The following is a 27304-nucleotide window of genomic DNA, read 5'->3' on the forward strand; positions in this document are numbered from 1 at the left end:
ATGAGGTTCACTCTATTGTACATCAAGGTCTTTTGTAATTCTAAGGCACTACATGAATGTGAATCCTTCCCAAGCTGTTATTTGCAGGATAGTTTTATCCCATTGTTCAGTGTAAAAGAGCTCTTTGCTTCCAAATTGGTCTCTTCAGGCTGGCTAAACCCATAAAGAAAGTAAAAAATGAAAGTATCATAATCAGGTTACTACAGTGGGGGGGGGGGTCTTTACTCATTCATTCATTCAGCAAGCATTTATTAAGTGCCTGCTGTGTTCAGAACCCTGTACTAGGTTTTGGGAGAAATATAAATATATATATATATGTATATATATATATATACATATATATTTATATATATAAATATATAAATATAAATATATAAATATAAATATAAATTAGTGTCCTTTTGGGGAAAAGACATATACTATTATAATACAGCTACATGGGAGGAATCAGAATTGTGATGGATAGAAGACCATCCTCTTCTGTGGGGGAGGGGAGGAATTGAGATTAGGGGGAAAATTGTAAAATCCAAAACAAACAAATAAATGAATGAATGAATGAATGAATGAATGAATTTAAAAACAAAAAAAAAAGTTGGAAAGTCTTGGAGTTTAAAAAAAAAGATGTTTGTTCTTCCTTTTCGGAAAAGACCATGATATCAGGGAGGTGATGCCATGACAAACATATGAATTGGATTTGAGTGAGGGGGTGCTGTGCTAAGTCACCAACCTCACTTTCACCTCCAGAACCATGAATCAGGACAACTGGAGATGGCCATGGATAGTAAAAACACTTGTTTGGCTTTTTAAAAGCTAGGTCTTTGCCAGATCACAGTTTGACTGAAGCATCACCTATTCAGTCATTAAGGTTAGGTAAGAGAGAGAGAGATGAGGGAAGAGGCCAAGAGCAACCACTTCTAAAAAAAAAAATTAAATTGGGGACCCTCAAGCTCTCTCAGTGTTCAAGAACAGCCTCTGGTTTAAGCCAGAAATATACTGGTAAATGAAATTTTAACAACTGGGCTAGAGGTAGAGGGCAAGGGGGTGGGGAAGTTGGGGAGTTTGAATATACACACTTTTGACTTTAAGTTACTTTTTACTTTATTAAAATTAATTAATTTTAAAATCTAATCACCAAAACAACAGTTGTCTATTTTTTATTTAGGTCCTATTTCTGAGTTGTAAATGCTCCCAAGGTAAATTTAAAGGAAATTCTGCATATTCATGCCTTAATTCTGACAAATATAGTAGCTGCTTAACAAGTTTCCCTCACCTGGAGGGATTTGCATGAACTGATGCTGATCGAGATGAGCAGAACCAGAAGAACACTATATACTCTAACAGCAACATGGGGGTGATGATCAACCTTGAAGGACTCGCTCATTCTATCAGTGCAACAATTGGGAACAATTTTTGGCTGTCTGCAAAGGAGAGTGCCATCTGTATCCAGATAAAGAGCCGTGGAGTTTGAACAAAGTTCAAGGACTATTCCCTTTAATTTAGAAAAAAAAACAGATATCTTATTGTCTGATCTTGTTACCTCTTAGACTTCTTGTCTCTTCCTTAAGGATATGATTTCTCTCTCATCACACTCAATTTGGATCAAGGTACAACATGGAAACAAAATAAAGACTGACAGATTGCTTTCCGTGGCGGGTGGGGGAAGGAAGTAAGATTGGGGGGGAAATTGTAAAACTCAAATAAAATCTTTAATAAAGAAATAATTAAAAAAACAAGTTTCCCTCAATACCCCCCCCCCCCCGCAGCTCTTTTTTTTTTACTTTTGGAAAGATTTTATTTGTTGAATTTTACAATTTTCCCCCCTAATCTAGCTTCCCTCCCCCCCCACCTCTCACAGTTCATCTTTACATTGTTTCCATGGTATACATTGATCTAAATTGATGAGATGAGAAAGGAAGATAGAAAAATAAAGTATAAGAGATAGAAAAAATATATAATAAAATAACTTTTTTAAAAATTTGAGGTAATAGTTTTTGGTCTTTGTTCAAACTCCACAATTCTTTCACTGGATACAGATGGTATTCTCCATCTCAGAGAGCCCCAAATTGTCCCTGATTATTGCACTGATAGAATGAGCAAGTCCATCAGGGTTGATCATCACCCCTGTGTTGCTGTTAAGGTGTACAGTGTCTTTCTGGTTCTGCTCATCTCGCTCAACATCACTTCATACAAATCCTTCCTGGCTTCCCTGAATTCCCATCCCTCCTGGTTTCTAATAGAACAATAGTGTTCCATCACAGACATATACCACAGTTTGTTAAGCCATTCCCCAATTGAAGGACACTCACTTAATTCCCAACTCTTTGCCACCACAAACAGGGGTGCTATGAAAATTTTTGTACAGGTGATGTTTTTACCCTTTTTTCATAATCTCTTCAGGGCATAGACCAAGTAGTGGTATTGCTGGATCAAAGGGTATGCACATTTTTGTTGCCCTTTGGGCTTAATTCCAAATTGTTCTTCACAAAGGATGGATCAGTTCACAGCTCTACCAACAATGTATTAATGTCCCAGATTTCCCACATCCCTTCCAATATTGATCACTGTCCTTTCTGGTCATATTGGACAGTCTGAGAGTGTGAGGTGGTACCTCAGAGATGCTTTAATTTGCATTTCTCTAATAAGTAGTGATTCAGAGCAATTTTTCATATGACCAGGTAATTCTTTAGGATTATAAATTGGCAAGGAGCTGTGGCTCTGCCAGGATAAAGGGAATTTCCCTGAGATGACTCTCTCTACCAATGAGTTCCAGAACAAATATAAACCATGTTATATAACATCAGTGAAGACATTCAAATAAATTGCCAAACTCAACAAAAATTTAGGTATTAGTTTTGCCGAACCAATGAATCCCACCACTTCACAACATTAATGAATGCATAGGAGAAGTACCAAGCAAATGCTGTCTGATGGAAAAGTCTCTAGGAAGGATGAGGGAAAGGAACACCTCTTGGGGGAAGTGTCCCTTAAATTGGACTTTATTAAGGATGGGTAGGAATTCACCTGGCAAAGTAGAAAGGGAAGGATATTAGCAACAATTTGATCCAAAAACAGAGAAAAAGAAAGGTGTTTAAGAGGCCAGAAATTGCTCCATTTTTGATCCTGGGGCAGAGTGTATGGAATAGAATAATAATATATAAGGACAGAAAGCCAATGTGCATTTTATTTGTACACAATTCTTTTGCATGTTGCCTTGTCTATTAGACTGTAAGCTCCTTAAGAACAGGAATTGCCTTTTGCTTTTCTTTATATTTTCAGTGCTTAGCATAGTGCTCAGCATGTGTTAGCTATTTAATAAATGACTACTGATTAACTGATTTCAGGACTTAAATGTCCAACTGATCCTCAATTAGAAAGTAAATTGATGTCAACCTAATACAAGAATAGCTTGCATGTTAATGAAAATTTTTATCTTAGCAGATCTTCCAAATAGATTTTAGAATAAGCTATCTCAGACTATGAAATTAATGAACAATGACAATAGCTAGATTACTCATGTCAAAGTCTTTCCTCATGAATATCTGAATGTTCATGAAATAATAAGACAGTTTAAACTATCAGGTAGTGCTTTCCAAATCTGAATAGACTCATCCAAGAATTGCTTCTTTGTACTTGAAACATAAATATTCTGATTCACTGAAGAATTATCACATAAAAAGGCAATTTAGATTCTAAATTGAAATTTATGTAATTTATATATTCTGGGGGAATTATATTTTTCTACATATTTATACCTTTAAAATTGATTAAAAAGAAATTAAGTAGGAAAGCCCACTAAGTTTTGAGAAATCATGTTTGAGTAGAAGGAAGTTGAGAAGGGAATAAAGACAAGGCAGGGAAATTTTGTTATTTCCATATTAAATTAAATATACTTTGAAATCTATACCTGACAAAAGTTCATAATTTCATGTGCAATACTCTTTTCTGTTAAAACTGAACAAGCAACCCTAGTTAAAGCTTACCTCCTGCAGAAAGCTCTCTTTATTTAAATCCATCGTCTTCTGATCACTCCTCAGAACTTATTTACTTAATATGTTATTCAAACCCTAGGTTGCTGAACAAACACTTGAAAAATTGAATTTCAATTCATCTTCCAGCTGCTCACTGTGTCTAGCCTCTCTAATTAGCTTCCTAGCTCCTAAGGGAAGAATCACAGCAGGTATTTTCTGATGATCTCTCTTCTCCTCCCAATATACACAGAACTGTTTAAGCTACATACTTAAGCTATTAAAGCTTAAAACCACACTAAAATTTTTGAGACACCCTATATAATGCTCTGAGGTAAATAGGTGGCACAATGTGGATAGAGCAATGGGCCTACAGTCAGGAAGATCTGAGTTCAAATCTGTCCTCAGACACTTACTGGCTATTTGCTAGTTTGCTTCTTTGCCTCAATTCCTCATCTGTAAAATGAACTGAGAGAAAAAGAGTCTAAATGGGGTCACAAAGAGTCAGATAAAACTGAAATAACTCAACATACTGACCATTCATCTGTTCAAAGGTCAAAATACAGTGGTCATTGTCACTATTTGAGTAGTCACAGATCATGGGATTCAGGGATGAAAGGGTCAACAAATGAGGAAAATGAAGGCCCAAAAAGTGAAGAGATTTTCTATGATCCCATAGCTAATAAATGGCAGAGACAAATTAAACTTACATTTTCTAATCCCAAACTCAGTGCTGTATTCATTATATTATCATATATCTTGGCAAGCCTTATTTAACTTCAGGAATTCTTCAAAATCTTTAACTAGGATCCAAAAGGCAAAAGAAAGATATTTTCTCCAGCTGGTGATCATTCAATAAAAATAATCACTCTCTAACTTTAAATTGTCACAATCTATCTATAGTAGCAAATAGCAATGGAGGGAAATATCAACTGGGAAATCTAAGATATAAATGTGAAAGAATAGACAGCCTCCCCTATTTTCCCCCATTCCCTTCCATTTTCCAATTTATTTCCCATATTAGGCACAAGATGGCACTATACACAGAGAAATTCTGATACCCAGGAAAAGCAAATAAATGTCTTGCCTTTGACAAAAAGCAGCCTCTTGATATTGGCATATATCTACTATGGGGGGGGGTACTTAAAAATAATAATTACTCAAAAAGAGAAGGTATGGAGAGGCTTTGATCTTTATCAATGGAGAGAATCCCTCTACTAATAAGATCATGAGATCTTCTGAATTAAAATTCAAGCAGGACAAGACAATATGAAGCAGGGTAGTTTTACCAAATTTTCCCTGGGATAAAGCATGTCTCCATTGTTCCTATCCCACGGATACATAGATGGAAGAGAAAATTAGCTGCAGTTGAAATGAAACAGTCCTCACTCCTGAATGAGTCCTACTCTCTGACTTTGAGCAAGTGAGATCTAGTCTAGGAGAGTAATTTATAAATATAAAAATGCTAAGCATAAATACAGAACCAAAGCTAGAGATTTCTGTAATCATGGGAAAAAACACCAAATATTCCTGCATTTAGAGGTAGGAGGAATATGTTTACCCCTGTAAGTGGGGGAGGTAGGAGCAGAAGGGAAGGAAGAATACACTCTAGCTTTTTCATTCTGATCTGGCAACTTGTTATTTTATCCAATTATTTTTGTTACCCAAGTGCTAAGCTCTGCTGTTTTTAAGCAGCCAGAGGACTTCAAGTGCTTTAAGCACACTCTAAATATAGTACACTGGAAAAAAGCTTTAGTTACTCCACCTTAGTTACAACTCTGCAAAGACAAGTCATTACTATTACTTGGACCAAACCGGGAAAAGCCCCACATATATCACTCCTCAGGCCTCCAGGAAACTGCTCAGCTGTCTCCAAGCATCAGAAGGAAATGGTACCCACCACAGAAGCCTGGCTCCCTCCACTCGATCAGAATGCCCTTCCTGGCACAGGCTGAGGCATAACTAGCCACTGCTGAGCACAAACAGTCTTTCCCATCGGAGCAAGAACAGACATCATAATGGCAATTTTTCAAGTAGGGCGTTGGGCTGATCACAGGGTGGCACAGCTCAAACTTGGAGGATGTCAAGAGGGAACAAGACTCCTCAGCATATTTGGCTTAAAGGAAAGAAAAATAGAGAGTATGAGGTATTATTCACATACAGAACAAATAAAAAATAGTGTCACCTCTCAATTATACATGATGATAGAGGAAAATGCAAACTAATAAAGCAATTAATCCATAAATGTTTAAAAAAATTTTAAAGAATATATATATATGTATTTATATAAATGCACTTGATACAGCTTCTTAATAACAATAATACAATTCAGAATAGGAAGGAACTTCACTGTCTAGTCCACCTCTACTTTACAGATGAAGAAACTGAGGCCCAAAAGAGGAAGTGACTTGCCCAACATCACAAAGGTGGTAAGCAGCAAAGTCAGAATTTGCATCATGATTTTCTGTCTTAATTTTACTGTATTTCACAATCTCTCTTGAGTTGTTTGACCTAGGATTATAGTAAATGGAATTTATATTCATTGGGTGAACAAAAATTGGAGTAGATCAACCATAAGTTATGGGGGGGGGGGGGGATGATAGATAAGGACTGTATTTAAAGTCAACAGACCTAGGTTTGAGTCTTGGTCTCCTGCTTAGCCTGGACAAATTACTCCTCCTCTCTGCATCTCAGTGTTCTCATTTATAAAATGAGAGTAGGAGAATCATTGCACATTCTACCTCCTGTGAATAATGGGAGGAAACATTCAGGAAAATGAAAAGCACCTTGCATACATGAGTTATTCTCATTATTTCTCCATTTGAATCCTAATCCATTGTCTCATTCCGTTGTCCTGCCTGGAGTAAGTCCTACCAAACTGGCTAAGATTCGAGATTTAGAACTACAGGAGACATTGAGCTCCGTTTTAGATGACGCTTACTTTTTCTAATGTCCGAGAGATTCTGTGACTAAATTTCAAGGCTTGTGGCAATTAAAGACTAAATTTTTTCAGCCACAGAAATTCCCAAAAATTATCAACTAAGATATGGACAGACTGACAATTTCTTTCAATGAAGGGAGTTTATCCCCTTCACAATTCATTGAAGTTTTTAAATATAATTTTCATGATCATTATCATAATTAGTTGATAGAACAAAGATGCTTAATTTAGGGCCCAGGAACTTCTTATGTAGATGGACAAAATTTCAAAATAACTGGTTCCCTTTGAAAATCTTTATACTTTATTTTAATGTACATTTAAAAATATAATCCTGAGGCAAGGTCAGGTAGGCTTCTTCAGCTTGTCAATGGAACCCATGACACACAAAATGAGTTGAGTCCCTATGATAGAGGGAAGCCAATGGAAGATAAAAAAGAATTGCACAGATTTACCTAGACAGCAATATGTAGATAATTAAGAGATGATTATGAAACAAGTATCTCAACCCAGTCCTCCTATCTTACCTATCTCAACTCCCTCACCTCAACCCCACCTCCCTGCCTAGATATGGTTTCAATGCCAGTTACCCACAATTTAAGATAATCATATTCTGTCACTGCCCAATTTCCTGCCCTGGATACATACTTAATCGAGGGTTCAGATTACAGGGGTCACTGTCCTGTTTCAGCAAATCTTGACAGTCTCCACTGAGTTTCCAGCAATTTCCAAAATCTTCCACCAAAGGCTCTACCAGGCCAGAAGGGGTGAGAAAGTCATCTCCTTTGTTGCCATTGTAATTCCCACATAGGCCACAAGTCTTCCCAGCATATACTGGTGATAACTGAGGAGAGATAACAAGATCGGTTGGGATTACTTCTCTGAACAGCAACAATTTCATTTTGCTAATGACTGTTATAATCAAATAACTTTCAGATTCAAAAATAAATTGAGATTTAATAAAAAGCAGCTGAACCTCAAGCTTCTGAGAAAATGAGAGTTCTCAGCAGTTCATCTGCTCTGTCAATTTAGATCAGCCTTCAGAACCTAGGATAATAGAAGTTTAATGCTAGAGGGGACAAGACAAGTATTTATTATAATAATAACTCCCATACATATGGTAGTTTACAGTAAATATTCATTTTCCTCATAACAACTTTATCAAGTAGATGATATAGATAGTATTGTCTTCATTTGTAAAATGAGGAAGCCAAGACCCAAAGATAAAATGTCTTACTCAAGTTCTCATAAGAGTCCTCTTCCACCAAGAGGCAAGTAGATGGTACTAAACCTGAAGAGACCTAAATTCAAATCCAGCTTGAGGCATTTAACTAGCTTCTTTTATGAACCTAGGAAAATCAAGTAACATGGCTATCTCAGTTTCTTCAATTGTAAAATGGAACTGATAATAATAGTACCTTTCTCTCAGAGCTGCTGAAAGGATCAAATGAAATAATATTTGTGTGAAGTGCTTAGAACAGTGACTAGCCCATAAGAAGCATTATATAAATGTTAGATATAATAATTATTATTAATAACAAATATATATTTCCCTTTCTTCTTTCCAAGTCTAGTGTACTTTACACACACAGGCAGCTAGGTGTTGCAAAAAATAAAACACCAGCCCTGGAGTCAGGAGTCCTGAGTTCAAATTTTGATTCAGACACTTATTAACTGTGTGATCTTGGACAAGTTACCTAATCCTTACTGCGTAGCATCCAAGGCCAGTTCCAGTTGTCCTGATCCAAATCTAGCCACTAAACCCATATGATTCAGAGGAGAAAGTGATACTGGTGACTTAGCACAACACACCCTCACTCAAATCCAATTCACTTGGCATCATCTCCCTGATGTCATCATTGTATAGCAATTCCTCTCAGAAAGAGGCCTTTGCTCAAAGCACTTCACTTCCATGTCAACTTTCCCCAATTAACCCCACTAAACTGTGGTCCCTCAACACTTTAGAATTCATCTTGTACTAAATTCATAGAATCATAAGCTTCAATGATGAGATATTTTGTCTAACCTCTTCATTTTACAAATAAAAAAACTACCTGGAGCATAGGTCTAAAGCTAGAAGATATTTTAAAGGTCCAATTCCCCCATTTGATAGACAAGGAAACTGAGGCAAAGAAGATTTAAGAGACCTGCCAATATTCACCCAGATAATAAGTGGCAAAGACAAGATCAAACCTAGGTCTTCTGACTCCAAATCCAACTTCCTTTCTACATACTACAATTGGAGTATTCCTTGTGTGGTACACATTCTCAAGTCTTCTTTGTGTAAGCACGTTGTCCCTCCTATTAGGTCTTTAGTTCCTTAAGAGCTATAATCTTCTCTAAACTTCAGTTTTCTCATTTCTAATGTGATACTTCTATTACCTTCCATGAAATGATATAAATAAAGCTTTAATAAATATGAACTCGCTTATTTCTTTCACATATCCCCACAGCATCTTTGGCAGACAATGGGCATTGAAGACAGTCTTGAGACAGAACTTCCTTCTGGAATCTCAAAGCATCATAAAGAACATAAATTCACTCCTCTCGACAAATTGTATATTTGAATGACTGCCAGCATCCTTGTGAACAGACTGGAAAGAGACACTGCTTCTCCTAATTCAAAGAGAACAGGTTTGGGGAAGGAATAAATGAAGCAGCCAAAGGAAAATGACTCTGGATGACTCACTAAGGGTCAGGATAAACAATCACTTTAAGACAAATAAGGGTGACTCTTCAGAGACATTTTAGACTTCTCAAAACCCATAGCCCATAAATGTCAAGTCATAGAATAAACATCAGTGGGCCCCAAATGGCTCAGTTTTGAGGGGTGCATGATAGAAGCATACTCAACATATTTGTGGAACTGAGACTAGAGGAAATAGAGCAGGATGGTTAGTTAGTAAGGAGTCTGTGGACATAAGCCAAGAAGACTATCTGAGCTATAAGGAACTTTGGAAGCCATGGCATATAAAACCTCCCTCCCCATTTAATAGATGGGGGTAACAAACAAAAAGTGGGGGCACACAAACGGTAATGTCTAGGGAAGAATTTTATCATGATGACCTGGGTAATCCATTAAACAAACTCCAACTTCAGAAACCTCTAATTTATTTTCAATTTTCCATCATCCTTGCCTTTATCAGTTTATGATCATAACAAACACTTGTTAAACTTAAACTGAGACCCCTTTCCCACATTGTATAGATTAGGTTTCATTTGTCAGCAGGACTGGGAAGAGCATACAGGAGGGCTGACTTCTAATCTTGTGGGTCTCTCACAAAACCCTCAGAGTCCCAGGACTAGGTCCAATAGTATACATTCGTAGGGTCCTTTTGAAATTCCTAAGACCTAAAAATCTATGCTTCTGTGAAATATGAGATTAACTTATCTTCAATAAAAAACCATCCCTAGGTAAAATGCAAAGTAACTGAAGTTTAACTGTGGCATTTCCTGATTTTCCTTGTTATGTTTCTCTTCTCTCTACCGACATCTCCTTCTTCCTACCCTCTAGGTCAGCGGTTGTTAACCTTTTTTTGTGTCATAGACCCCAGGTTAAGAATGTCTGCTCTGGTATTCAAAACCTTTATGTTGGCAAAGACCACTGCATTCTTTTCCATTCTTTCTTCCTGTTCATAATACTTTCCACCCCAAACCAAAATTCCCCTTCTTTTAGTGAAAAGATCTCAGTTATGTGTTGAAAAGAAAGAAAACTCTTCAGAAGTAAATACTCCAGAAGTATAATGGAAATAGCACTGGACCAAGAGTCCTGGGTTCAGATCCTATCACTAGCATTTTGTGACTCTGGGCAAGTTACTTAAAGTCTCTGAGATTTATTGCCTATCATTATTTATTTTAAAAATTAGGATGAAAAGACTATTCTATCAAGTAACTTTTACAATTAGAGTTAGGGATAAAATTCTTTGCCAGATCTCTTTGACATAGGAATGATCTCAAAAGAAAATTTCAGTCACATGAAACTGAAAAGCATCTATGCTAATAATAATTATAATAATCAAATTTTTAAAATTCAACATAATTAGTTCAACAAAGGAAATTATTAATTGAGGAGAAAAATGTTATCATCAAATATCTGATATATAAATATAGAAGAACAAGAGTCCAATGTCTAAGTAGGGAATGGGTTTGAATAAGCAATTCTTGAAAAATTGTAAATGATCAGCAACCATATGAAAGATTTCCCAAATAATAATAAAAGAAATGCAAATCAAAAATGACTCTAAGGTTTTACATCATATTTCAGTCAGTTGACAAAGATGAAGAAAAATAGTAAATGGTAAAGAGACTTTGGAAAGGCAGGAATGACTTTACTGTTGATGGAGCTGTGAAATGATCCCATCATTCTAAAAAGCAAGGAATCATACTAAGAAAGGAACTAAAGTATCCTCATTCTTTGACCCATAAATTCTACTGTTGAATCTATATCCCAAGGATGCCAAAGAGAAAAGAAAAATCTATATTCTCCAAAACATTCATAAGAGCACTTTTTTGTCTAAGTGAAGAACTGAAAACTGATAGACATCAATTAGAGAATGGTAAAACAATCTGTGATATAGTTATAAGACAGCATTTTTATTGTTGGGGTTTTCTTGGTAAAAAATACTATCTCGGTTTGCCATTTCCTTCTCCAACTCATTTTACAGATGAGGAAACTAGGGCAAACAGGGTTAAAGTGACTTGTCCAGGATCATACAACAAATAAATGTCTGAGGACAGATTTTAACTCAGAAAGATGAGTCTTCTCAGCTCCAGGCCTAGCACTCTATCCACCGTGTCACCTAGTTGACCCTGTGATAAAAGTTCAATTTATCCTTAGGATTTATTCTGTTGGGATCTTCTGAGTCCCTAAAGCTGAAGAATCTCAGTGTTGAACAGCAGCAGCCAGAAACCAAAAGCCAAATTACAGGAAAGAAGAGAATCCTGTTCTTGAATCTGGGAGTGTATTAGCTGAATGTAGAAAATGAAATTCCTTCCCTACCACAAAAAGTCATTATTGCTTCAAGCATAAGGGGACTTTTGTGAGGGGGCCTTGACTGTGGGAGATGAAAACAGAGGCTCTCAAAAAGGAACTTGCCTTCACCAGCAGTTTTCCACTCCCATCCCAGTCTATCTGCAGGTCTTCTCCATATGTAAGGCGTACAGAGGCCATCACAGTCCGCTGAATCCTGAGATCACCTAAAATAGAGTAGGCAACAGAATTTAGGCAAGGTGGGGCAAAGAGGAGTATGGAGAAAATGCATTTGGACCTGACGATGAAAAAAATGCAGTGGGATATAGGGAAGATTGAGCATTTCAGGAAGGAAGCCAAAGTGAGCATGTGGTTTGAGGAAAATACGAGAAGATGGCTACATTCCCTCATCTTGCATTGTCTCCTAATTGCCAGCAGAGGATGATAGAAGCCTCTGTGTATTAAGATTGACCCACATGGAGAGGGGTTTGTCTTACTGTCTTCAAGGTCAGCTCTCTATCTAATATATCATAGTGTCACTAATTATGCATTTTTTGTTTTTTTGTAAGGCAATGAGGTTAAGTGACTAGCCCAAGGTCACACAGGTAATTATTAAATGTCTGAAGTCAAATTTGAACTCAAGTGTTCCTGACTCTGGGGCTAGTGCTCTATCCACTGCATGACCTAATTGCCCCTAATTATGCATTTTTTTTAAAAAAATCCCTGCTTTATATATATAATGCTTTATAATTTTAAAAGTCTTTTCACATGGATTAGTTCATCTGAGCTTCAAAAAAACCATATGAAATAGCAACTCAGTGGGTTTTATACCAGTGGGTTCTTTGCCCCACTTTACAGATGACAAACTTTTCCTAAGGTCACCACATGACTAGTAAAGAAAAAACTGAAGACCAGAACCAGATCTTCTAAAAGCTAGTCCTCTTTCCAACTATACAGCTAGGGGCAAAATGGTTGATGTGCTAAATCTATAATCAGGAAGACCTGGATTTAAACTTAGAATTTAAATCCTATCCTGGATGAGCCACTTAATCTCTACCTACCTCAGTTTACTCAACTGCAAATTGCAAACAATAATAACACTTACCAAGGATGTTGTGAAGATCAAATGAAATAATAATTGTTTTAAAAAGTGCTTAGTGCAGTGTCTGGTACCCTAACATTAAATGCAAGGGCTTTGCTAGAATGGATAAGAGTTCATAAAGGTGGAGTTGTTTTGAGAAGAGTTCTTACAGTTTTGAAGAAATAAAGTCTCAGAAATGAGAGAAAACAGCTAAGAATATGGGAAGGGGTAAGCCATTTGATCTGGAGGAAGAGAGGAAAGTATCAATCCCATCCTTGAGGTACAAGAGATGTTTACCTTGCATTAGGGGCATCTGGATGTCCTGTCCATCCAGGGAGACCATACCCCCATGCTTCAACTTCACAATGCTATTGTCCAGGTGGAGGAGCTTTAGGGTGACTGAGCGGGTACAAACAGCATCTGGATCATTGGCACACTGCAGAAAGAGAAAATCATGACAAGGTTTATGCATACATATACCCATACAAATGTTTGCATTGTATGTTTTTGTATTTATGTTTATATAAAGAGACACATGATGAAGTTATATATTATATAAATATTATTGAAATTGTCCCTGTTCAGGAACAGAAATTTTCAAATCCCTAGATAATCTAGTCCTACTTCTCATTCAATTCCCCTCCCCATCCCCTCCACCATTTTCTGGATCCAATGTCTACCATTGCTATGTTTTTTAATAAATGTGCTTAAACTCTCATCACCCACTTTGCTCTGGAAAAGAGAAGAGACTCTGAATCCCAGGAAGAGAGGTTAGTATATAACCATTTAGCTCTCCTGATTGTAACCTAACTGATCTGCCCTGCTTGGAGACAGGACAAACTAAGTAACTTTCTCAAGTCCCTCCAAGTAAAGATAACAGGGATGGATTTCAGGTAAAACAAGAGACAAGATAAAATCATGGAATCTCAAGCCTCAAAGAGACTTTGGAGGTCACTTAGCTTAATCTACACTTAGACAGGGGAGCTGGATCTGATGACCTCTAAATCCATGAACTTCTCTGAAAAATATGATTATAAAGAACTCATGATTTTCTAAAACGGCCCATTCCATGTACAAACACTTCTTGCTGAAGGTGATTCTTTAAACCAAACCAAAATCTACATTTCTGTTATTTCCACACACGTGTCCTAGTTCTTCCCTTTGGATGAAAATAATCTTTCTTCCACATGAAAACCCTTCAAATGCTTGAAGACAGCTATCACATTCACAATAAGCATGCTTTTATAGGCTGATCATCTCTAATTCCTTTGGAATTACCTTAAGTAATAGTTTTGTGTCTTTTTACCAGGACAGTCACCCTTAACCCAGACTGAATCAGGCTGACCATAGTCTTACACTAGTCCAATAAGTCAATATTCCCTTATCCTAGACACTATTGGTCTAATGAATTAAAAATAAAATAGAAAAAAGAGATGTGTTTTTCTCATATAAAGACCCTTTGTACTCTCACTGCCCTAGAGGGAGTTTCACTGGGAGCAACCTCCTCCCCATCATTCATCTAACCCCAAAGAGCAGCTCACCTGGACAGTTTCTATGATGATGGAGAAGGTGTGATCTTGGCAATCCTGAGCCAATAAATACTGGCAGATTCCACTGAAGGTAAAGTACTTGTTGTCAAAGCTCTTAAAATGGGATTGACCTGTTACCAGACACTCCCCTGGAGGAACACAAAGGGAAGGGGGAATAGGAAGAGAAGAGGAATTTCCATGGCTGGCCATGTAAAAGGTACAAGGCAATATTTATAGCAAGTCAATTTTTCCATACTCCCAAGAGTATTCCTTTCCCTTGCAGCTGGAAAAATCACCCTCAAAAACATTAAAGAAACTAAGGCAGACTGATTAGACCTTTATATAATGTTGCCCTAAGTAGGACAGAGTACTAAGATGCATGAACTAAAGGCACTATCTCATAGACTTTACAGTCTGGTAGGAGAGATAATCATAAAATCAATAAGATCAGACACATAAACTTCAAAGCCCATATAGTTCAACTCCTGTATTTTATAGATGAGGAGACTGAGACCCTTGTAAGTTCAATGACTTGCCCAAGATCACATAGATAAATGCCAAAGCAAGATTTTAATCCAGGTCGTCTATGCAGTGGATAGAGTAGGTACTCTGGAGTGAAGATTCATCTTCCTGATTTCAAATCTGAATTTACTAGATGTGTGACCCTGGGCAAGTCACTTTATCTGGTTTCCTCATCTGTAAAATGAGAGGAAGAAGGAAATTTCAAATTACTGCAGTATCTTTGCTTAAAAGCAAAAGAGTCAGACATGACTAAAATAAGTGGCCAACTACAGCAAAATCTCTGACTGCAGAGGAGCCAGAGGAGCTGATTATCATACCCAAAATAAGGGTGATACATAAAGAGGCAATAAGTGCCTTAAGAAAAGAGTCATAATATCATTGAAAAATTCACTAAATCAAAGATCTTGGAAATGCCAGAGGATATGAACCTTGTTTCACCCCAGCCATTTTCCATTCTATTGCTGCTAACACACTCCACCTTCCCAACTCTCTCTCTAGAGGTCTTCTATGCTCAGGAGGAACAAAGACTCAATTCTACATTTCATGGAGCACTGAACCCTCATCGTCACACCATCTTCTATCCTTCACCATCCTCTTTCCCCTCTTTTCTATTTTCTACCTCTAGTTCTAATTATAACCCAATTAATATTACCATTGCCTCTGGATTTAGGGGATGCAATTTGGATTTCAGGGACATAGAATGACATCAGGGGTTTAATAAGAGTAAAAAAGGAATTTTCTAATCCCTGTTCAGAAAGTTGTCTGGGGCCAAACATCTTGAATTTATTCAAAGAGTAAGTTGTTCAAAAGAAGACAAAAAATTTCTGCCAAGGGCATTCTGTGGGCTTTAACTGACTGCCTGTCTGGGTGTGGTGGCTCACAACTCTAAGCTATGAACAAAAACAGCTGGCTATATCATCCCTGCTAGAAAGAGATTTTGTTGTTGTTTTTACTCATTTCAATTGTGTCCAACTCTCTGTAGCCCATTTTAGTTTTCTTGGCAAAGATACTGGAATGATTTGACATTTCCTTCTCCAGTTCATTTTACAGATGGGGAAACTAAGGCAAACAGAGTTAAGTGATTTGCCCAACCTCACACAGCTAGTGTATCTGAAACCAGATTTGAACTCAGAAAGATGAGTCTTCCTGACTCTAGGTCAGGGACTCTTTCCATTGTACCGCCAAAATGCCCTTTATTAGTTGTTAGAGCCCCAGTAGGTAATAGCAAAAAAAGTAGTAGATTGGTGTGTTATCAGAGCAGCTCAGAGAAAATGATTTTTTAAGAAGAAAATAGTAGAGCGCAACAAAAGGACATCAGCAGCAGGTATGGACCACTCTACAGCTCCAGATGTGACTCGAGAGACTCTGGGGTTCCTCCTAGATCTAGATTTAAGATTCCAAGATTCATGATTGTAAATGAGTTATTCCAATCATGACTACACCCTGGACACGTTGATCTCTATATTTGGGCACCCTACACCTGTACCCTAACTGCAGAGGTTTCCTAGTATGTGTACCCATTCCTGGATGTTCCCTGACCACAAAGTCACCTTCCTGGATATTTTCTCGAACCATGCATTTTTTATATGTATTTGCCTCCTCCACTGTTGGTATGGTCATCTGAGAGTATCTATGCCTGATATGCGAACTCCTCTTTGTTACTTTATTCATTAAACTATTTCATAAATATCCAAAACTTTGAGCTAATGCAATTTCTACTTGGCTGAGAGAAATAAACACATTATTGAGAGAATGTGAGCTATAGTTTGAGTTGGATGCTGACCCATAGAATACCTCAAACATCAGGTAGCTTTCTAGGGGGTCCAGGTGCTACATTCATAGAGTGTTATTTTTAAATGTCCTGAATTTCCTTGAGTTGTGATTTCTGGACTCAACTGAACTTATGTCATAATTTCTGAATAAGGCAGAAAGACTACTATGGCAAAATACATCATTACCAAGTATCTTGAATAGCAAGTGAACAATACCAATAATACCTAGAAGTTCAGTGCCCTATACTTTCACAATCTCCCCTATGAGATGATCCTCAGAACCACTTCACAGTTCCCCTCTTCCCTCATCATGTTCATATGCCCCAGCTGTCTTCCTACAGTTCCAGCCCCATGACTGCATCCTGGACCAATGAAGGACCAGGAACACCATCTGGCCATGATCTCATCACCCATGCCTGGGAAGTACCGACATCAGCAACCTAAATCTACAGCCCAGGCTGACACTGTCTGTGGGTTAAAAACTAAACCCTTTCCCCACCCCAAAATATTCCTTAGGCCTCCTCTGTTACCTTACTCTCTTTGCCCCTAACCCTCTGGCTCCCTGGGGGGATTAGTTTGCTGCCTGCCAGACATACCACATTCTAGGGGCCATTTGTCCAGATTGGGGTCTCTGCCAACAGTTCCCTACCCCTCCCCTTTGCTCGGGGCACCCCCTGCTCTAGTGTCTAAGGCAACTGCCCACAATAGATGCATTGAGGCTGAAAGAGCAGCCTGGAACTCTTCCCAATTTCCCCTTGTAGTGTTTCTTCCTTCTGTCCTCATTATCTCTATAGTTGCTTGCTTTAAGTAAAAATATGTGTACAGATTCTTTTCCTCTAAAATTAATAACAGATATGTACATTTATTAGTGTATATTTACAACATATAACTATGTAAATAGATGGATACATGACAGATAGATAGATAGATAGATAGACAGACAGACAGATATAATGCCATGGCTAGAGTATATACACATAAATATGGACTATACTATTTCCATAAAAGAAATGCCTTAACCACTGAGATTTAGAGATTGAAAAACAACAGACTAGGTCTAAGGTCTGGGGTCCCTTTAAGAGATAGGCCTATAACCAGAAACATCTTGGCTTCTGTCCAGGGACTAACAATAGGCCCTGTCAGACAGCCAGGGAGTCACCAAGGGCAACACGGGAGATTCCATCTACCCTTCTGGTTAAAGTTGTATTCTCTTTGATGAATCTAGACTGGAGCCTTTCTCATTGGGGCTCCATAACCTGCTAGTTTCCTGGTTGGAACCCTCCCTATCCAAAGACAGTTAAAGTATTCATCAGGTATAAAAGTTAAAAGTAGACAGCCCAGAAGACCTTAGAAAATGAGGAACTCTTTTATGTCTAGAAAGTAGAAGAACTGTCCCTCAACTAAAGAAAAGAAACTGTTGCCTATACTCCCCAACTTCTGCCTAATCTTTTTGAGGCAGGAGGTGAAGGGAAGGACAGCCAAGTTTCTCCTGTGAGCAGCAGCCTCATGGCTTCTGATAAAGATTGAAACATTAAAATCAAAGCCACAGGGTACATGAGAGACCCTCCTCTAGCAATACTGCCTTAGGGAAAAAGAAGGAGAGAAAGGGAGAGGGAAAAGCTAGGAGGTCATTATCACCATGAACTCAGGATGAAGGATTAGAAGAAGAAAAATCTCAGATTGGCTGAAAAGAATGCTGGAAAGGTTGAATCCAGTGATATAACTGGATATGGAGAGCCTGAGGAAACTATTTACACCCTAGACATAAATAAACCATTCCTGTCAAAGCCCTTGGCCCCTTTGCAATGAAATGGGTGGGAGTTCTTTCCAAGTCCCTCTCTTTCTTTGGGATGTGGATCTTATCTTAAGAAATTAGCCCTCTTCCCCCCTTAATGTTGCCCAGGAAAAGAGAGTTCATTAGAAGACATAGAAATCTCCAAAAGTAAAATCACCCCAGAGATGCTATCTGAAGCCCTGAGCTGGTTTCCTGTTCAGACGCTCACAATTTAGGATCCTAGAGCTCAGAAGAAGCAGAAATCTAAATATTGTGTTTAGCTTATCACATTCAAACAATGCATGGAAGAAGCTGGAATCGCAGGAAACCAGAGAACCCCTGCTAATTGAGATGTTATTTTACAATCTATCTCTGACTACTGTTCTTAGTTTCAACCATAGATCAGGATCAGTAATTATAATGGCATAGATTCTGCCAAGCTAACACCCATCTATTTCCCAAATAAGCCACTGAAGAGGTCCTGCTAAGGGAGTAGAGGAGCCTCAGAGAATGAGGAGAAAGGTCATAAAGAATCACACCCCCCCTCCAATAATCCTGGATTCACCAACATATCCAGTGAATTAAAATGTGCCTGGAGGGTATGAAAATGAGTCTGACCTGCTGGATGAAAGTCTTTCATTTCTACAGTACCTTAAGGCTCATGAAGTATTTTCAGAACCATTCTTTGAGGAAGGTAATATTAGTATTTTTATCCCCATTTTACAAATGATAAAACCAAGAAGTGAAATGTCTTGCCTAATTAAATTCATACAACTAGTACCTGGTATGGCTGGGATGTAAAGACCCTCCTTTGGATTTAAGTTCAAGGTTCTCTTTATTAAGTCATGATGGCATATTAACATGAGTTCTCTCATTTCAAATCCCAACTCTGTCATTTACCAAGTGTGGCCATGGACCAATAACTTATCCTTTCTGTGCTTTCTCATTCATAAAATTAATAGCAATAGTAGTGGTGATGGGGATAATGATAGTGGTGGTGGTGGTGACGGTGGTTGTGATGGTGGTGGTAGCAATAGTGATAGTGGTGTTGGTAGAAATGGTGGTTATGATGGTGGTGATGGTGGTAGTGGTGGTGGTGGTGGTAGTGGTGGTGGTCTAAGTAATAGTAATAATGGTGGGTTTGATAGTGATAGTGGATATGATGGTGGTGGCAAGAGAAGGGTGATGGTAGTGGTGGTGTCAGTAATAGTAATAATGGTGATGTTGATAGTGATGGTGGTTATGATGGTGGTGGTGGTCATGGTGATGATGGTAATGGTGGTGGTAATGATAGTAGTGGGAGAAGTAGTATATAGCTAACATTTACATGGCACTCATTATGTTCCAGGACTGTGCTAAGCTTACAGCTATCTCATTGATCCTATTAGAACTCTGAAAGTTTGATGCTATTATCCCTACATTTTTGTTGTTGTGCAATCATTTTTAGATGTGGTCTTTGTGACCCTTTTTGAAGTTTTCTTGTACTGGAGCAGTTTGCCATTTCCTTCTCTAGTTCATTTTACAGATTCAGAAGCTTAAGCAAACAGAAGCTATGTGATTTGCCCAAGGTCACACAGCTAGTAAGGTCCATGGCTAGATTTGAACTCAGTTCTCCCTGACTTTAGACACAGTGTTCTTTCCATTATGCCAATAATATTAAGCCATTCCTACTCCTCTTTAATTTTAATGCCTTTTCTCTGAGATTATCCCCAATTTATCCTCTTTTGTACAAAACTGTTGCTTGCTGTCTCCCCACATTAGACTGAACTGCTTGAGGGTAAGGGCTATTGCTGTTCTTTGTATCCCCAATACTTAGCACAGTGCTTAGCTTGTATGTTTGCTTAGCATAGAAGACCTTTAATAAATGCTAGTTTGACTGATTAAATTACATGACTAAATTGCATAATTAAGAGGAAAGCATCTGCAAGATGTGTAGCAACATAGAAATGTAAGGGTTTTATTCTGCATGCATATCTAAGGTCCCTGTCTTTGTTTCTCAATATCCAATTTAGTGCTCATTAATTTGAGCTAATTTAGCTTTTGTCCAAACCATCTAATCCTATTGTTTCCCATATAATCCAACTAAGAAACCATCAGTGTCTGCTCTCAGCAAATTTACTTATTTTCCTGTGACATTCATTTTTGTAAAACAAAAACAAAGATGCAAGGTTCCTAAAGTGCCTTTTGGGCCTTTTATCTCATTTCTTCAAAGACCACCCTGGTGTCTTTTAAATCCCAGGAGCAAATGGATGTGTAGATGTTCATAATGGTGACCAAGCCTACATGTCTAGATGTTTTCATTAAAGAAAATGTCTTTATTTTTTAAAAGATAATGTCTTGGGTTTAAGAAAGATGATCATTATATATGAATAATCAGAAGGTACTAAGATGAATTAGGGACAGCTAGATGGTACAGTGGATAGAGGATCAAGCCTGGAGTCAGAAAGACTTGCGTTCAAATACTAGTTGTGTGGCCCTGGGCATGTCCTTTAATCCTGTTTGCTTCAGTTTCCTCATCTGTAAAATGAGCTGGAGAAGAAAATGGCAAACCACTTCAGTATCTCTGACAAGAAAACCCCCAGTTTACAGACCCAATAGATCTTTAAGAGTCAGATACAACTGAACAACAACAAAGATGAACTGTATATGAAGTCAGGAGTCTATAAGGTAGAAACTACAAGCAGTCTCAAATACTTTGGAACTTAATTTGTTCAGCAGTTCAGAGACATTGCTCAGTTCCCTTGTCTAAGAGGTGATGTAGTCAGGTGGAAGAAATGACAGCTCGAAGTGTGGGTTTGAGTCCCAACATCTTCTAACTTGGCAGAGTTCTACCTTGGTCATGTCATGACAGTAAATGTGACACTTCTGTGTCTCAGTGTACTCATTTCTAGTTCAAAATCTACTTTCCTATTATCCTATGAATCTTTCAGGTCCCTTCTATTCTAAGTTTTACAATTCTAAAAGGGGAGTTTGACTATACAATTGCCAGAAATGCTGCTAGGATTAGATAGAACTTGAATCACATGTAATTAAAGGGATAAGTTAGAACACATTGAAAATTGCTCTGAAAAAAAAAAAAAGAAGAGAAACAACTTTGCCTAGAGAGCTTTGCTGTGTACTAGGAAAGTATGAGATCTTTGAGACAAGTACCCAGAATTCCCTCTCAGACTTTCCAAGGCTCTGTCTGAGCCCAAGCTTGCTGATGATAGTCTCTTCAGGTTCCACTGTCACTGTCACATTTTCTTAATTTTCTATCTGTCATGACTCCAAGTTTTTCTTTTATTAATGCTAACACTTAATAAAATAAAAACCTTAAAAATTGATGTGACCTAGAGCACAACTCTGTAAAATTGGAGTGATATTTACCTGTACTGCTTACCTTACGGAATTGTTATATTTATAAAAGACGTTTATATACTTTAAAGTACAAATAAACATACACTTATTATTATTATCAGTTCATCTCTATCTGGATATTTATAGTACTGCCTGCATCAGATGCATGAAATGAATTGAGATACTAGAAAGGTACCTCCCCAGGCTGGCTACTGGGGCAGTGCATAAACTACCCAGCCTGGAGTCAGTAAGACTGCTTTCCTGAGTTCAAATTTAAACTCAGATATCTACAAACTATGTAACCCTGGGCAAGTCACTTAATCCTATTTGTTTCAGTTCTTCATTTGTAAAAATGAGCTGGAGGAGGAAATGGCAAACAATTCCAGTATCTTTGCCAAGAAAACCCCAAATGAGGTCATGAAAGAAAAAAAACGAAAGGAACAAAAGCCTAAAAAGAAAGCCCCCAACTTTTCCTCTATGAAAAAAAAAACCTTTCTCATCTCTAAACTGATGCTTGAAATTCAACAGTTGGAAGAATATTTCTTTGACTATGACTGTATCCTCTATTAAAATACAAATCTCCCTAGAAGCCAGCAACATATTAAACCTAATTAATCATTCACACCTCAGTGTGTGTGAATTCATTTACTAATTCCTTTCCTGAGGATATTTTTTTTTCCCCTGTTCAGGGAATGAAGGAAGTTGGGAAGTACAAAAGGAGTCAAGGATTACATTCAAATCTTATGTGCACAATTTTGCTCAACACCAGATCTATTACCTACCCTTACATGAAGACACGCCTGTTCACCAAGCCAACTTTCCCTAGGGGTCCACCTCCTCTATTCTCCATTAGAGTTTAGTTTAGTTTAGAAACATTAGAGTTTCTTTAGTCTAACAATCCCCCTATCAATATATTTTGCAATGGCATAGTCTTAGCTGCCTCAAGGGCCACTGAAAAGTTAAATGACTTGTCTAGGTTCACACAGCCATCCCTTGTTAGGGGTAGAATTCAAATACAGATCTTTCTGACTTTAAGGTCAGCGTTCCAGCTCTGTTGTTACATCCTGTTGCTAGCAGTGTAACCATTGCTAATGTTAGACTTTCCAAGTGGGATTGCTCAGTGCTGTGGTTTCCGGAAGTCTTTGGCCATGGTCAGTTCTTTTGACTGAATATTTAGAGGATTCTCCTGTCTACTTTAAGTATAAGATACCACAAAGTCCCTCATCCCTCCAAGTCCAGAATGTATTCTTTTTAAAAAAAATGCATTTCCTGTTGGCTCCATCTGTTCTAAGTTCCTACAGTTCCACCCAAAATTATTCCTCTAAACAAACAAACAATGGAAAAGACAGCAGAGATAAAAACCCAGCTATATTCTCCCTCTTTTAATTCCTAAACTACTAGGGCTTTCTGAAAGAAGTCCATTTGTCCAATGGAATAAAACAAAAACGGAAAATGAGTCCAATTGTATTTTTTCTTTCAATCTCTACAGCACCACTCCTTTCCTTCTTTTTTCCCATCTTTCTCCCAAAGCTGCTAGAAGATAAACTGTCTATTAGCCCAGAAGCCCTGCAGGCTTCTAAAAGCTAAGTTACTGGTTACCAGTTAAAAGACAAGGTTACAAGTATAACAGGTTGCTGCTTAGTTGTTTTTTTCAGTCAAGTTCTACTCTTCATGACCCTATTTAGGGTTTTCTTGACAAAGATACTGGAGTGGTTTACCATTTCCTTCTCAATCTCATTTTACAGCTAGGAAAACTGAGGCAAATAGGGTTAAGTGACTGGCCTAGGGTCATAAGGCTAGTCTGAGGCCATAGTTAACTCAGGAAGATAAGTCTTCAGACTCCAGGATGAGTACTCTATTCACTGTACCACCCAACTTCTGTAACAAGAGTCAACTCTATTCTCCAATTCAGAAAGACATAGGAGTGAAGGAGATATGAAAGACCTACCAGGGCAATCTTCATTACTACAGATCCACAGGCTGTTCCGGCAAATACTGTTGGGAAGGGAAGAAGAAATACACACATGTTTTAAGTACAAAAGGACATAGATGAATTCCAGCATCAAAGATAATACTTCATTCCCAACTAAGACTGTTAAAATACTAGGAAATCAAGACAGAAGTTCTCCTTCATAAGACCTTCCTTGATTACCCTAGCTTCCCAAATCTGATCTCGAAGATTGACAAAAAATTACCTTGTACATATTTTGTGTTGCTATTTAGGTTTATAGATATTGATTCATGTTGTTTCCCCAATAGTGTAGGATCCTTAAAGGCAGGGATGGATTCATTGCTGTCTTTTTCCAAGCAACTATCTCAGTATCTGTCTGGCAAGCTCTTAAAATAAATGCTTGTTGACCAACTGACAAAAATTGATTTGGTGAGGAGCAGGCACCAGATGAAACATTAGGAGAAAGGAACAGGGTGGAGGGCTTTAGAAAATCAAAGGAATCTTTGAAATACAGGCTTTGAAACTATCAAAGCTTGAGGAGTCAATATAATTTAAAGCCTTAATAGTTTAACTTCACCTTAAGACTAATCCTGAAGGGGGAAACCTTGGCTACAGGAACAATACAAGAAAGAAACTATAGGACTGAAGGTCTCAGAAATATAGTTAAGTGCCAGAGGACCCTCGGCAAAAGAAGTTTGGGCTCTCTGATCTCTGATGATTCTGAAATCATTAGGATTCCAGGATTCTTATCCCTAAAATTTTCACATGAGACAGTAATGGGAGAAGCCTTTCTTAAAGAGACAAGAGGAAGAAGGCATTGAGAGATGGATATCACAACACAAATGCTAATGTTCATCTGCTGAGGGTTACCCAGAAGTGAAAGTCAGTGAAAAACCCCTATGCTGGGTTTCAAGAGCAGAAGGAATAATTGATGTGAAATGGGATGTTAGCAGGATGTGGCTAACTAGAGACGCTTTGAGGGTTTTTACTCCACTGGATTCTGTTGTTTCCTATTGCCTTGCATGAGGCTGGTCAGGAAAAGAACCATTCAGTTAAGATACTGACATAACTCGATTGACCAAGTTTTTGCTTTGTTGTAGTTTGTGTGTGTTGGGGGGGGGGGGGTGATGAGAAGTCAAGTTTTCTGTTTGCATATCAGCTTCCTTCCCACATTCTCAGAACAGATGAATTTATTCCAATTTAGCCTTAGACTGGTCACCAGATCACTCCTGCCTCCATATTTGTCCCCTTTCCAATTCTTTAAATACATTTGCGCACCATCTAAAGCCAAGCTCTCTGAAGCCAACACCCATCACTAGCTTTCCTTTTTCCCCATCCTGTCCCCTCCTCTTTCCTTTTTCATCTCCCAAGTGCCATAGCACCTCTCCTGTCCTCATGTAGCTTCCACCTTCTAAAAAGCTCCACATCTAACTTCACAGATCCCGTTCTGCTCAGCTTACCATGTGTTGCAGTCCTGGGAGATGGAAGAGCCAGGCGGATAGTGTTTCCCAGAATGTACGCAAGTACATTGCAAGCTTTCCACACAAAGGCCATTGTCAAGCAGCTTCCCCTCTGGTTCAAGAACAAAACATCAAAGTCTTACTGCTTAGATAATTACATGGTACATCATGCCATCTGTAATAATCTTTAGAACCTTAGAAATTAGTTCTGTTAGGGGCTTCAGATACCATCTAATCCAACCTGACCATTTTATAAATGGGGAAATTAAGTCTTCAGGTAAGTCATATCAATTTTCTAAGGCAACAGAGGTATTAAGAAGTAGAGTTCAGTTCTCAGCTTCAGAGCCAATGTTTTTATATGGTCTTTCTAAGAAAAGTTCACAAAACATAAGTGGTCTTGTTCATGCTTACATCATCATCTGAATCTACAGAGGGAACAAAGACAGTTATCCCTTGAAACGAAAAGAGGAAAGGAGTCTTGCTCAAGATTACACCAAAGAGGCAAGGACAAAGCTAAAGGTCCTAAGACCAAAATTGCTGGACCATACACACCACAGTAACTTAAAATGACACTTTTCCCCAAAACTAACAAAATGCTTTCTTATTGCCGACTGTCCTTATATCTGGGTCAAAGCTATTTTTCAACCCGGTCAAAATGACTAGTTTGAGAATTATTTGGAAGAATCTTCCCTCAAATGCCAGCCACAAGTTTCATTACCTATTAGAAAAGACAAAAGAGTAAGACACAAGTACATGCTCCCCTACCCAAAGTTAGCATGGAGCCTGTACCATTTCCCCTTTTCTGTCCTTAGAAGTACTTTCATCCATACCAACAGCAAAATTTAATAGAAAACATCATTGCTATCCTAATCACACTGTATTTAAATAAAAAATAAAAGTCCATTCATCTCATCCCCCAGAATCAAAACCTCTGCCAAGGAATCTGATAAGTAAATAAAGTGATAAATTTATTACCAGGACAGCTGCAGCCATCAATGCATTGGTTCTGACATACTTCATTGATGTGTAGACTCTGGCAGGTTCTGGCACAAGGTGATATACATTCCTTATACTCCATGCCAATGGGACATGTTGGCCCTTAAAATAAAATATTAAATCAGCATCCTTTGTCTCCAGTACAATATCATATGCAAAGCCTTTCCTATCAGCCTCACTGGTCCCAGACTTTTCCCAATTCAATTACTTGTGGGACTCCAGTATAACTCAAGGCTCAACATTTCCCCAATAATCATTTTGTCTTGGTTCAGTTCAATTTTTCCATCTCTGTTGAGATGTGCTTCTGTGTCTGTCTGACCTTGGATGTGTCCACAAGAACCAGAGAAGTCCCTTCCCAACCATTTTTCCCCTACAGAAGATGCAAATTTTCCCTAATCCCCATATTCTCACTAATATAATCTTTGACCAGGCAGCAGCAGTGAGAATCACTAAGGTGTTACCAGTCTGAATTCTATCACCAAGTTCACACATTTGAGTGAGCCTTAGGGAGTGGCCTTTAAAATGAGGTGAGGAATCTTCCAGGGTCAGTCAAGATGGTGGGCCAAAGCTAACGAGTTTCTGGAGCCTTTTCTTACCAAAGATACATGAAGCCTCTACTCTGACACTCACACTACAGATCCCACCAAGAAAAAGAAAAGATTCAAAGAAGTCTTCAACTGTAGACATCATGGAGGATCTTCTGTGAAAGTCTGTCTCTTTGGGAGAAAAGGGGAAGAAAAGTCCAGGAGGTAGGAGAATGGGGAAAGCCAGCAAGAGCCTTTTAGCCACAATGCAATCCAGGTCCCGACAGCTTAATAATAACAGAGGTCCCAGTAGCTGGATAGCAAGCCAGCAGGGAGGATCCCAACCCCAAAGTCTGAAAACAGAAATACCAGGGTAGAAGACAGGACTGGGTCAGAAACAATCCTCTGTTAAGTCAGAACCTGGACATAAAGGGGTGGGGGGGGGAACCTCTGCAAAGGCAAGGCCTGGACTGCATAGGCAACAACT

The 27304-nt window shown here is 38.2% G+C and overlaps 1 protein-coding gene across 1 annotated transcript in view; it reads right to left on the bottom strand.

The window, feature by feature from the left end:
• Nucleotides 1-27304, bottom strand: part of VWF (von Willebrand factor) — a 212002-nt gene that overhangs the window by 108154 nt on the left and 76544 nt on the right. The window contains exons 8-15 of the mRNA XM_074194426.1: nt 26273-26395; nt 25298-25409; nt 23835-23881; nt 14495-14631; nt 13251-13389; nt 11999-12099; nt 7552-7747; nt 5866-6081 (exon numbers count right to left, since the gene is read on the bottom strand). Of these exons, the coding sequence (XP_074050527.1) occupies nt 5866-6081; nt 7552-7747; nt 11999-12099; nt 13251-13389; nt 14495-14631; nt 23835-23881; nt 25298-25409; nt 26273-26395 (1071 nt within the window). The remainder of the gene's footprint in view (nt 1-5865; nt 6082-7551; nt 7748-11998; nt 12100-13250; nt 13390-14494; nt 14632-23834; nt 23882-25297; nt 25410-26272; nt 26396-27304) is intronic.

Source organism: Macrotis lagotis, chromosome 7 (genome assembly GCF_037893015.1).
Source record: "Macrotis lagotis isolate mMagLag1 chromosome 7, bilby.v1.9.chrom.fasta, whole genome shotgun sequence".
NCBI classification, from domain to species: Eukaryota; Metazoa; Chordata; class Mammalia; order Peramelemorphia; family Peramelidae; genus Macrotis; species Macrotis lagotis.